Here is a 12,200-nt window from a genome sequence, read left to right on the forward strand (position 1 = left end):
TGAACATCTGTGTGTGGCTTTTCTCTAGTGCTTCACCTTGTATTTGCACCTGCAGTTTGAATGTGTTCAGGGTAGTTGCTGACCTTGCCAATCACTAAAGAAATCAGAGAGAGAGTGAGTGAATACCTGTGTGAATAATCTGTGGGGGTTGGTCAGTGTGAAACTCTGGAAAGGGCTGTGCAACTTACTGTGTCTGCATAAAGCTTAAAAATTAGTCTGGTTTTGGTAGGTAATTATTTGTAGTGGTTATATTTATTTAATGCATATGATGTAGATTATGTTTTCTGGAGTTCACTGCACTGTATTCATCTATATTTTATGGTAATGCTGCTCTCTGTGGCCTTTTCTGTCTTCTTTTTGACATTTAAAATTGCATATCTTGTGTAATTTTTCCCTAATAAACACATTCTAAGGAAATTGTCCTGCTTCCTTGACAGTTGTTTCGAGAAGTACGAATAATGAAGATTCTGAATCATCCCAATATTGGTAGGAGCCCTGCATTTCTGCAGACTTTATTTCTGTTATACTGTTTACATTTTACTCTATTTGGCTGTATTTGAATGTACTGCTGTTAAACTTTTTTTGGAGCCAATAGGAGAGTAAGCATCCAGTAAATGCTTCATTGTCTCGCCTCCTTTATTGACTCTGCTTGCATCAACAATTTTGCCTAGAGGAGGTAAACTGCTCAGTCCAGGAAAGCCTTACACAGAGTGGGAGATGTGAGCTCTCTAGTCTGTCAAGTACCCCAACTCCCCTCTTCTATTGAAATTATTCTTGAGACCCAAAAGCATGAGTTTCGTAGGTGAGAGTAGCAGAACTCCATTAGTTCAGTCTAGGAAAGACTCCTGCTGACTGATATTTCCAGAAAATTAGAATTACCAAGTATGTAATTTTCCCTTTCTGCTTTAGTTCTTTCACCTACCCCACAGCTTCAGGGCCCTACTTTGTGATGACAATTCTTCTGGCTGAGGAGGGCTGGACAGTCTTGTTCCAGAGACAGTTAATGGTCCTGAATCGGCCAGAGGGCTTGTTGCATACAAGGTATGGACGAGGTGTACAAGTTATTACATGCTAGGCACTCCCTTCTCATCCCTTAAATTGTTTGTTGCTTTTTCAGCATTCATAGCTTCTGCTGTTTTTTGTTCTCTTGGGGGTGGTGGTGAGGGTGTGTTTGTTTTAAATGAATGGTTATATTGCAATCTGAGGAAAGTCAGACTTAACATTTCTGGTATCCACTTGGTTTTTAGTTGGTCAGAATCTTGGATTTCTGACTGTGAGCAGTTTGCTAGCAGAACAGGGGAGGTTTGTATGATCTTAAATTAAGTCTGTGTCGAATTAAACACTAATTTCAGCATGAACTCGTTTGTACAGTGTGCATAAACTTCTGAGAAAATTGTGAATTAATCTGCTTTATTATCAACTGTGATCTAGAAATTAATTTTTGGTCTTTTTCCCCCTGAAAAGAACGCTAACCTAAAGGATATAAAGTTTCTGTATGATTTAGCATTATCACTGGCCGTAAATTATACTCACTCCATGAGTATAATTGTTTGTTTGTGCTGTGCTTTTACTCCTGGCTGCAATCTCTCTCTCATTCATTTTTCTTGCAGTAAAATTATTTGAAGTTATTGAGACTGAAAAGACGTTGTATTTGGTAATGGAATATGCCAGTGGGGGTAAGTGGATTCTGAAATGTGCGTTAAGGATAAACTGAAATGCCAGTTACATGCCTAGAAACGCTTTAAGGATTTAATTGGTTATTCCAATCTGGCCTTCAGAGCAGTCCCAGCAGACCTCCCAGGGCAGGATTTCTCGATTCTGTTAAGCAGCCTCTTAGGTTTGTGCTCCAGGGTAGTTCCTGTTCTGAGGTTCCTGCTGCAGTATCAGGAGATAATCTGGCACAGATTCTGGCAAAAAGTCTCCACTCTGTATTTATCCACTATATTTAGGCGAGTACTGGTGCCTCATTTTATCTTGGGAATGTGTGCCAAAGCACTTGAAGAGGCAGATCCGGGGATGGGAATCAGTAACACAGGAAAGGGAACCAGCAGGCTCATAGTGAGAGGGATAGTGAGTGCCTGCTTGAGAAGCTGCTTAGCATCTGAATGGGAAATGTTTGAATGTGGGAAGAGAATCCAGCACAGTGGCAGTGACCAGCTAGGAAAGGCTGCTGTCAGACAGTGCAAAGATGAGGATCTGAAAGGCATTTGAGCAGCTTTATTAGGAAAAGAGCAGGAGGGAATAAACAGAAATAATATAAATAATGTTAAGTGAAGCCACTAGAGATGTGCAAAACAAATCTGGTGCATAAGTTGCCTGATTCCCAATGTGTCTTACACACAATATGAATATTTTTCATGGTTGATTATGTTTGTTTCACAGTGGTTAAGTAAATTTATTTTAAAAATTGAGAAGTTCTAGTATGAAGGGTTCCATTTTACTTAGTTATTATTTGTCTGAATGCAATCCTATGCAGAAAGTCAAAAGGAATTTTTCTTGGCTGCTTCTATTTCCTCTCCCTTATAGAAGGGGAACACCATGGGGTGTGTGTTGTTTTCAAGCATGTTTTGATAGTGTGTGATTAGTAAAAAAAATTAATAATGATGTTTTGTCCTTGTCATGATCAGGAGAAGTGTTTGACTACCTAGTTGCACATGGAAGAATGAAAGAGAAGGAGGCTCGTTCAAAATTCAGGCAGGTATGAAATTAGTGTGTTCATTCTTTTTTGATAATGTTTATTAAAGCTGCAGTGGAAAAAAAATCCCACAAGTGAAAAATATCTGCTTCCTACATGCTGTCTAAAAATAGTAAAATTGTTTTACATTTTCTTTTAGTCAGTGTTCCTAAGAGTCACTTTTTTTATTGTGACTCACTTGAGGTTTAAATCTCTTTCTGAATATTTTAGGATTTTGCAGCTCTTCTATCTAGAGATGTTGATATGATGACAGGTTCTGAATATTTTAGAATTTTGCAGCTGTTCTGTCTAGAGATGTTGATATGATGGCAGGTACTGCTGTGTCATGTCACACACATGTTTTGTATGAAGGCTATTCTGTAATAGGCTTTTATATTCTTATTACAGACTCTCAAATTAATCCTTTACTTACTCTGGTTTTAGTGATTGTTTTGGAAAAGCTTTAATCAGATAAATATATCAAGTTTGGTGTTTTTCAGAATTAAGTTATATAATTAGCATTTAAAGAAACTTCTCTTAACTTCATGTTTCAGACTTGGTTTTTGTTGTATATGTGAAAGACATGAAAATGTTGAATGAATTGTTCTGCTAGGGATGCATTGCAAAGATTTGCAGTAGATATTTTAGAAGATAAAATCTGAGATGATGTATCAGGCTATTGGCTTGAAGGGTGGATTAATTTCCTTTCAGTAGTTATTGCTATTGGGTTATTTGCATTTAAAAATATGTTTCTCCATTTATCTTGAGTGGTGTGTATTAAACTTCTTTTTAGTAGGAAAATGAGCTGATTATAGGGACTTTTTAGTTTTATTATTTAAGCTGTAATGAAAGAAACTTAGATGAGTATTTTTAAGATAAACACTTTATTTATTCATTTCTTGCATTCTTGTGAATCAGGAAACAAAATTGCTGCATTATATGCAAAAATCTTACAGTGGAGTTGAAATAAAATATTTCATTTTGGTGTTTCAGATTGTATCTGCTGTACAGTATTGTCATCAAAAATGCATAGTTCATCGTGATCTTAAGGTATGTCTTTACATTTTACTTTTTGCTGCCTATCATACAGACTTAATTTTATTCTATATATTAGTCCTTGCCACTGTCTGTGAATGCCTCAAACATGTGAATGAAGGAACTATCACTTATATTTTGCTCTCAATTTCCTGAAGCACAAAAGTAATGCAGCTTGCCTTTTGGAAGAGGGGAGAGACAAGAATAGAACATGTGTTACTTTCATTCCGGTTTTGGCTTTAAGAAAAAGACATGCTCTCCAAAGAATTTTACCTGCTGTCATGCTGGTATCTACACAGTGAAGCTGCAAAAGATCAGTTGATACCAGTCATCATTACTTAATTAAAATATTTTCGGTTAAAGTATATTGCAAAGATACATAAAACAGTCTTCTTTCCTTGGTTTTTAATCCTCTTGAGTCTCTGGTTTATATTCTAGTGTTTAATTTGGGCAGGAAAAATCAATTAAGAGAAAACAAATCAGTTTAATTTATTTTTTTTATTGTTATTTTTGATCCTTTTTAGTAATCTATCTGTGTAATCCACCAGACTATATTAAGAGTTCAGCAAATGCAGGTACAACCTAAGCTTTGCCTGACATTGTCTTCATGCCAAGTTTAGGCATCATGGGACTTGGACATCATCCTCACTTAAAAGCTGTCTTGTGCTGTTGCTTTGACCATTTACAACGAAAACACTTTCAGGTTCAGGTTCATTCTTACTAGTGTATCTGAATACTTGTGAAAAGCCGAGGTTGAATAATTCCTAAGGGGTTTATTTCCACCAGTATCTTTTGTCTTATCTTATAATGCACTGCAGCATTCTTTCAGCCTCATTCTTACAAGTCTGTTCCCTGATACCTGCCAGTCTGCCAGCTCCTGCTTGTGCACTTGAGGATGGATGATAAATACATCCTTCTCTGCTGAGCTGTCCCTGCCCCAGTAGTGTTGTTATCTGATGGTGGAGGTGCCTGCCCAGCACTCTGAAGTCAGAATGCAAGGGAGGAAAAGGGTTGGATCTCTCTGAAATCTTGATTAAAAAAAATGCCTCCACATCTTGCCTGATGATTTGGAGCCTATGAATGTTTTGTCAAGCTCCCTGGAGCTTACTTCAGCCACTGCTGTTGAGCTTTGCAGAAGGCTGCACCTAGGGACCTCTTGGCCAGCCAGGACGAGCCCTTCACTGGTTCTCTGGGTCCCACACTGGGCTGGGAGTAGGGAGCCAGCCACCTCCTCATGCTTATCTAGCTCTGACTCCTTCAGCCCAGCTATGTGACTGAATCTTGCTGCATTAACCCCTGCAGTTACTCAGCATCCTGCATTTTGCTCTTTCTCCCAGAGCCCCTTAAAGCCTCTACCTTTCTTCCATTTCTTAGTTCCATGGCACACGCACAGCTCACAGGCCATGCTCTCAAGCCTATGCAAAACAGCTTTTCAGCATTTGCACAGGGAACTACCTGCCACGAGGAGTCTGCTGCTGATCTCCTTCCTATTTGCAATACAGCCAGGCAGGCTACAAAATAACTTCTATTTGATTTTTTTTCTCTCTGTCTTCTCTTGGCTGGAGTTATGCTAGACTCATTTGAAAAGTTCAGAGTAAAGTGTGATTGAGAGCCAGTCAGCCTAGCTGATGAAAAATACATTTTCCAAAGGAAAAAAAGCTAAATGTGTGGCTTTGAGGAGGTGTTTTTGCTTCATCTCTTCTTCCTAAGTGATATGACATCTCTGTCTCGTTTAAAACTGTTCTCATGGAGCTGCAGAGAAGGAAAAAGCAACTTTAAAGTGGTGTCTGCATTGTCACCTGCTTTGGTTGACTCTCCGTGGTATCAGCACATTGAGCAATTGATATTGCAGCACAACAAGGCAGAGGTCTAGCACCACTTCGGGTATTTTTGATACGAGGTTTTGGCTTTAATAACAGGGTAAATGCTATTATTTGCAAGTTATTTCAGACTGAACTGGAGAGATCCAGTTCAAGAAAATATGCAAGTTTGTCCAGACTATTCTGGTAGAAGAATTGTCTCCTTTTTGCTTTGTAATTATGAACAACTTGTTTGAAAGGGCTGTAACCAGTTCCAGTTTTGCTCATCCTGTGATGTACAGAGCTTATCTTTTCAGTTCATATTTCTTGCTCTGAACATGTAATCAACAAGAGCATCATTTTTTATTTGGCATATTAGAAAGGTCTTTTGGTGTTTTTGTTTGAAGTAAGGAACCTGAAAGCATGGGGCACTTGGGTAGCAGAGTACTGTTGAACTAGTAGGACTATTGTAATCACAGAGCAGCTGCACTGACAGTACTGTTTTCATGACAAGGAAAATGAAGTCTTTGTGAAGTAGTGTACAAGGCTGTCAGATCTGGAAAACAGCTCTGTGAGTCTGTCTGCAGGCACATCAGCTGGAACCAGCTGGGATTACAGGTCATGAATTGGAAAAATAAAATATTTTCCAGGATAGAGTTTGTAAAAATGGGCTGTATTTTACTCCTGATAAAGGCTACATTCTGTTGTTCAGCTATTGGCTTGATGTACTGGTAGTTCACTGTGTCTAAGTGAAATTATTAAAAATAAACTCAAACCCAGACAAATCATGTTTACCCTTTTAAACAAATCAGCTGACAATTAGATGGCTGCTTCTCTGATTGTGAGCTGAAGCATTTTTACATTTTCTGGGCTCAATTCTGAGCACAGCATCTGATGAGAGATCTCTGCTATAAAACTTGTTTGGCAGTAAGGTGAACCCTCTACTCTGGTTAATGTCTGGCCTCTTGTTGAAAAAGTAGGATTCCTGCACTGCTTGGTGCTGTCTTTTGTTGCTGGCATGCAGATCAGGAGCTGAGACACAGTTAGATAAATAAACATTGCCCAGTTCTGTTGCACTCGGTGCACAGCATCCTTGCATTTTAAGAAATCACTTTATTTCCCCAATAATTAGTATTTCTGTAATTTCCCCTTTTAATCTTCTTACCTATCCATGATACTAAATATGAGATACTGTTTACTGACTCTCCAGGTACCTGTACACTTGCATTTATGTATATATGATTTATTGCATTTACATTATTGCTGCACAGAAGTTCATCTTAGATGTATAGAATACATTCTCTGTGAAAAGAATTAAATACTTGAGTGTTGACATCTTGGTGTTGCTGTTGCTGAAGCAAACACTAATAATAAAAGGAGGAGGGTTTTTTGGTACAGAATGCTAAGGTACAGTGTAAGTCTTCCTTCTAACATTTACTCTGCTATAATGATAGATGATGTCTAGGATTAGATTTACTCTCTTTGGCATCAGAAATTGGCATGAACCTGTCAAAAGCTTCAACTGCTATTCTGAGATGTCTGCATACTTCACTCTAAAGCTGATCTAAGTTATATCTTCCAGAAAATTTTCATAATTGATTCACTAGCTGTTCATAGTTGATTCACTAGCTGACTTTGAAATTTGTTTAGCTCCTTTTCGTAGTTATATTTTCTTCAATGCTGCTGATTTTCAGTCCTTGTAACATACTTGGAGGATTAGTTTATTCTGCAAGAAAGAGGCAGAAAAGACGTATTTATATTTATTGATAAAGGATACCTTGTACTATATATATATATGCTTATTCTGATACAATAATTGTCCTCTTCCTCTTTTATTTTCCTCTTAGGCAGAAAACCTTCTACTTGATTCAGATATGAACATTAAAATTGCAGACTTTGGGTTTAGTAACGAGTTCACGGTTGGTAACAAACTGGACACGTTTTGCGGCAGCCCGCCTTACGCCGCTCCTGAACTTTTCCAAGGGAAGAAATACGATGGCCCTGAAGTGGATGTGTGGAGCCTTGGGGTGATTTTGTACACACTAGTGAGCGGATCTCTGCCATTTGATGGTCAGAATCTAAAGGTACAGTTACAACATGAAAGCTTGGCTTCTGCTGGCTTTCAGTCTTCTGTGTCATCAGAAGCTCATCTTTTTAACTCTTATTTTGCAGGAGCTGAGGGAGCGAGTACTGAGGGGGAAGTACCGCATTCCATTCTATATGTCCACAGACTGTGAAAATCTACTGAAGAAGCTACTAGTACTGAATCCAATCAAACGAGGCAGCTTGGAAGTAAGTCATTTTGTCTTGGAAAAATCGGGGTTCAAATTAAGAAAGAATAAAATACAACCGTTGTTTGAGATTTCTTAATTTTTCAGGATAGATACTTTCTTCCTGTTTTAAGGGCCCAAAAGTCTTGCTAAAAAAAAATAGGAAATGTCCCAGAAACAGTGCAGCTTGAAAATGGAAAGTGTTAATCAATGAAAATCTAACCTTAATTGCAGCTGACTAACAACTAAATTAAGAGCATTTCAAAGTGCAAACTGTTCCCACTTGTCTCAGTTAGATAATGGAGCTAGTTCAAAATCTGTGGAAAGAGGGACAAGATTGTAAATATCTTCCTGGAGTTTTTCAGAAAAACAAGACTAACAGCAGGCAGTACCATAAGCTTTTTTAACTGGCCATTTTCATGACTTCTTAAAAAGGATAGGTGCAAGAAGAGTAGCTAGCTGATGGAAAAATGTGGAGTTTTTTATTTCTTTTAGTGCCATAATATGTGTAAGCACTAAGAACTCTGTGAATGATAAGCTACTAATGGCTAGTTATTTCTGTTCAAGCCTTTCTTCTCCCTCTTCTGGTGCCTTTGTTTCTGCATAGTTGGGAAATCTATGTATAATAATTCCTGCCATGTCTCTCTGGTAAAATCTGTTTTAGGGATTTGTGATGAGTTGTGATTGTTGTTGTTAATAAATTAGATTCTCTTTTCATGGGATGCAGAGAATATCTGTGTACAACTTGTAAGGTGTCTAAAAGTTTCAGTATTTTTTTAGGGGCTGTTTTGTTCAGTCTTGTTTTATTGGATAGTACTTGCTGCACAGCTGATATTTAACAAATAATTGGTGTAGAGTTCACTCTAAAAGCTGCCTGGTTCTATTGTGTGAATTCTTTAAAAGGGAGGGATTTTTTTAAATAACATCTACTTACCATAGAGATAAAAGTAGAGCAGAAGATAAATAGAATACTTTTAAAATAGTATTTGCATGAGTTAATCACTAGGGACTTTTGTTTCATCTTTCTACACATACTTGTGCAGCAGTGGATGTGTTCCAGAGAATAAATCCCATTTAAGCAGCTTTTTGTTTGCAGTGGCATGACTTATGCTTCCTGGCATTGAGGCTACCTGTGCAAGGAAGCATGCACTCACTGAGCTCTGTCTGCATGCAACTCAATCCAAGCTGATCCTGGTTTATGGCTTTTTATAAATAGTTTTAAGTTGAATAAAGTCTGTGCTGAAGAGAATAGTGAATGATGGCTTCTGCTTTACTGACATGTGCTCATTATATTCTGTGATTACTGTCTAAAGGACATAATGATAAGCATGTAGTCACTTCAAAGATCACTGTTTACCTGTGTCATGTATAGGTTTTAGGGAAATAATTTTTTCTTTTACTGAATTTTCCTCTGGAATTTCAGCAGTTTGTCTTCAAATTTAATTTCACTTTCATTCTAGGTATTGTAGTGTTATCCAGTTCTTGTAAAGTTCCTTCCTGTCCCTGGAGAGAGGTGTTGGATAGCAGCCTCGCCGAAAGGACAAGGCAGTCAGATTGTGTGGAAGAGAGTGAGGAGTTCTATGTATGACCAAGGGTCTTGAGCCAGTTCCAAAATACTGATTACAGACATTGTTCAGTGTGCTAACCTGAGGGGGAGAAAGAGAGGCATCACAACATTTTTGTTTAAAGGAATATTCCTGAAATCACATTCGCTGAATTAAAAAGTGTGGTATGTGGTTTGGAAAGAAATTTCTGTCTGAACACTTCTAAAAGTATATGTTTAGAATGAAAGTATAAATTTGTTGGAAGCTTCTAAAAGTGGAAAGATGATATCATCTTAGGTGGGAGGGATTTTTTTGTGCTTTGTCTTTTGATTATTTGCTCAGTCCCAGCCATACACCACCTCAGTTCCCATGCATGTTTTTGGCAGACCATCCAAAAGGATGTTTGTCAGTGACATCAGCATCAAAGCTGAGATCCACACAGGACCAGTACCATATGGGTTAGGTTTAGCACTTGTCCTCTGCTAAGGACCAGGCAAATCTTTATTAGAATGGTTCCTCTAGATTTTTTCTTGTTCCAGCCAAGAAGAAACATTTTAGAAACAAGAAAATTTTGATACAAACCAGTAAATCTTCCCAGGAAGTGATGGGGAAAATGTACTGTTAGAAAATATCTCTTAACTGTCAGGATTTCAACAAATTAATCTTTCCCTCTCTACTAGTCTTTAATTCTTTTGCATAGTGTTGCTCTGGAATTTCTCCAGGGCAGATTCATGCTTACAGAGTATAATAAGGCAAAATAATTTTGACACAGATGAGACTTGAGCCAGACCAGATTTTTATTAGATAGTTTTCCTCAAAATTGAGGAAAAACTCATCAATAATATCTAGTTGATTGAAATTTAGTTTGAGTTGATGTTTAAGAAGTGCAGTTTGGGTCAGATGTCTAAATATTCTGACCAAGGCTGCTGGTTTTTAATCAGCTGACTGAAAGCCCAGCAGAACTTACACAAATGTAGTATTGATCCTGGAATTGGATTGTTTGTGTCGCTTCAAAATGCTTAATTGTAAGAGCCTGTTTAAGAGTTGTACAATAACTCAGTGTGCCTCTGAGATCATGTATTTAAAAGACAGAAGCCAGCAGAAATGTAGATGGGAACAGAGTGGATTACATTGACCTCTAGATCCACCTACTGAAGAGACATGAGCAACTATAAGTGGGAATTTTCAGGCTTGCTGGTTAATTCAAGAAGGGTAAAGAAAGGAAGGTGGAATTTGAGCAGTGATTTGTCATCTATTTCATCGTGCTTGAACTTCAGATTTATTTAACAGTATGTTTAAAAAATTATGATTGCAGAGACTGCATATTACTCTTCAGGGAGACTCTCCTGTTCCTGCAATGCTACAAATACCTAATCCAAGTCTGTTGCCAAGTAGACTCATGCTCTGTGTCAAAATGCAGTATAGCAGTATGTGTTCACAATAAAGAATCCCCTCAGAAGCCAAAAAATCAATTCCATGATAGAACAAATCTTTAAGTGTTATTGTCAGCAAAATGTTAATTGGCACAAAATTCTGTATTGTTCTTGTAAGGGTACAGCTATTGGGGTCTGTAATTTGGCAGCAGCTACTACATACAAGAATTTGGTTATATCAATGGAAAATTGAGTCTTTGGCTCTTTGTGAGAAATATCTTAATTCATTGTTTGCAAGGCATATTTGGAGCCTGTGGGAAACTTGATTTGCTGGCACTTGTTTCATTCTTGCGTCCATGAGTGAGCAGTATTAGCATCTGTCCCTGAAGAGACATGTGTGCCTGTTGCTGTAGGAGGGAAAATTATTTTAGCTGTTTAAAGATGAATATGCCCTTAAGGAAAAATTGTGATGGTTAGGGATTCCAGACAATCAATCTTGAAGGCCTACAAAAAGATCCAGGCCACAACAGACTGAAATTTTCCAAAGAGAGCAGGAGAAATTTTTGAAGTAAACAGTTGCATGGCACAGAGGGAGTTAAGAAGCATTTCTCCCTCCGGCCAAACTTGGAAACATATTTAGGTCAAGTGCAGTGAGAAGATCCATAGGAAAAAATGACCAGTTGGCATGATGATCTTGAAACTAATGACTGTAGGAAGCATCAGCACATTCCTGAATTATTCCTTAGTTTGTAAACACTTCTTTTGCTATTATTTAAAGGCGCTCTTTATCATGATAGAGGTGGTATTGTATTAACATCTTAGGATGTTAACCAGGAGGAGCACCTGAGTGTCAGTCATGGGGCAAAATGAGATAAGGAGCCAGTGGAAGTGAAGGGTACAAAATGAAACATTTTCAGTGGTTTTTCTGATATTTTAGGCAGGATGATTGTATAGGGAATGGTGAATAGGAGGAATGAACTTAAAGGACCATAAGGATGTGAAAGATAAAAGAAAAATAAGATGTGAGGAGAAAAGGTGTAAGGGAAAGAGCAGCATTCAGATTATTATGAACCTTAAATTGCTTTTCAGCAGACAAGCTAGCACAAGTGTAATGGGGTGTGGTAAAGGGCATGTTGGCCTAAAGCTCTTTTCTTTTCTTAGCAAATCATGAAGGATCGGTGGATGAATGTTGGCCATGAAGAAGAAGAACTAAAGCCATATACTGAGCCTGAACCAGATTTCAATGACACCAAAAGAATAGGTGAGACTTTGAGAAAGATATTGCATCTGGTGGGCACAGGCAGGTTGATCTTGGAAGGCAAATGAAAGCTCTTAATGCATTTTACCTACAATCTCATTATACAAGTAAAATGCATTATTTTTATTCAGATGAGAAATTCCATTACAATGGCCTCCTTGTAACTGCTGTTGTGACTCCACTGAGCTGACATCAATCTACAAGCACAGCAAAAGACAAATAAGACAGAATTTAACAGACTGAAGAA

The 12,200-nt window shown here is 37.9% G+C and overlaps 1 protein-coding gene across 5 annotated transcripts in view; it reads left to right on the forward strand.

Moving 5' to 3' along the window:
* Positions 1-12,200, forward strand: part of MARK1 (microtubule affinity regulating kinase 1) — a 57,458-nt gene that overhangs the window by 29,206 nt on the left and 16,052 nt on the right. For 3 of the 5 annotated variants that reach the window (XM_056486243.1, XM_056486245.1, XM_056486248.1), the window contains exons 4-10: positions 438-486; positions 1,611-1,676; positions 2,628-2,698; positions 3,668-3,724; positions 7,356-7,592; positions 7,681-7,800; positions 11,857-11,956. In XM_056486243.1, coding sequence (XP_056342218.1) covers positions 438-486; positions 1,611-1,676; positions 2,628-2,698; positions 3,668-3,724; positions 7,356-7,592; positions 7,681-7,800; positions 11,857-11,956 — 700 coding nt within the window. Of the gene's footprint in view, positions 1-437; positions 487-909; positions 1,042-1,610; positions 1,677-2,627; positions 2,699-3,667; positions 3,725-7,355; positions 7,593-7,680; positions 7,801-11,856; positions 11,957-12,200 lie in introns of those variants that run through there. The other 2 variants (XM_056486246.1, XM_056486247.1) reach the window with 2 other exon arrangements.

This window comes from Oenanthe melanoleuca, chromosome 3, assembly GCF_029582105.1.
Source record: "Oenanthe melanoleuca isolate GR-GAL-2019-014 chromosome 3, OMel1.0, whole genome shotgun sequence".
In the NCBI taxonomy this organism is placed as follows: Eukaryota; Metazoa; Chordata; class Aves; order Passeriformes; family Muscicapidae; genus Oenanthe; species Oenanthe melanoleuca.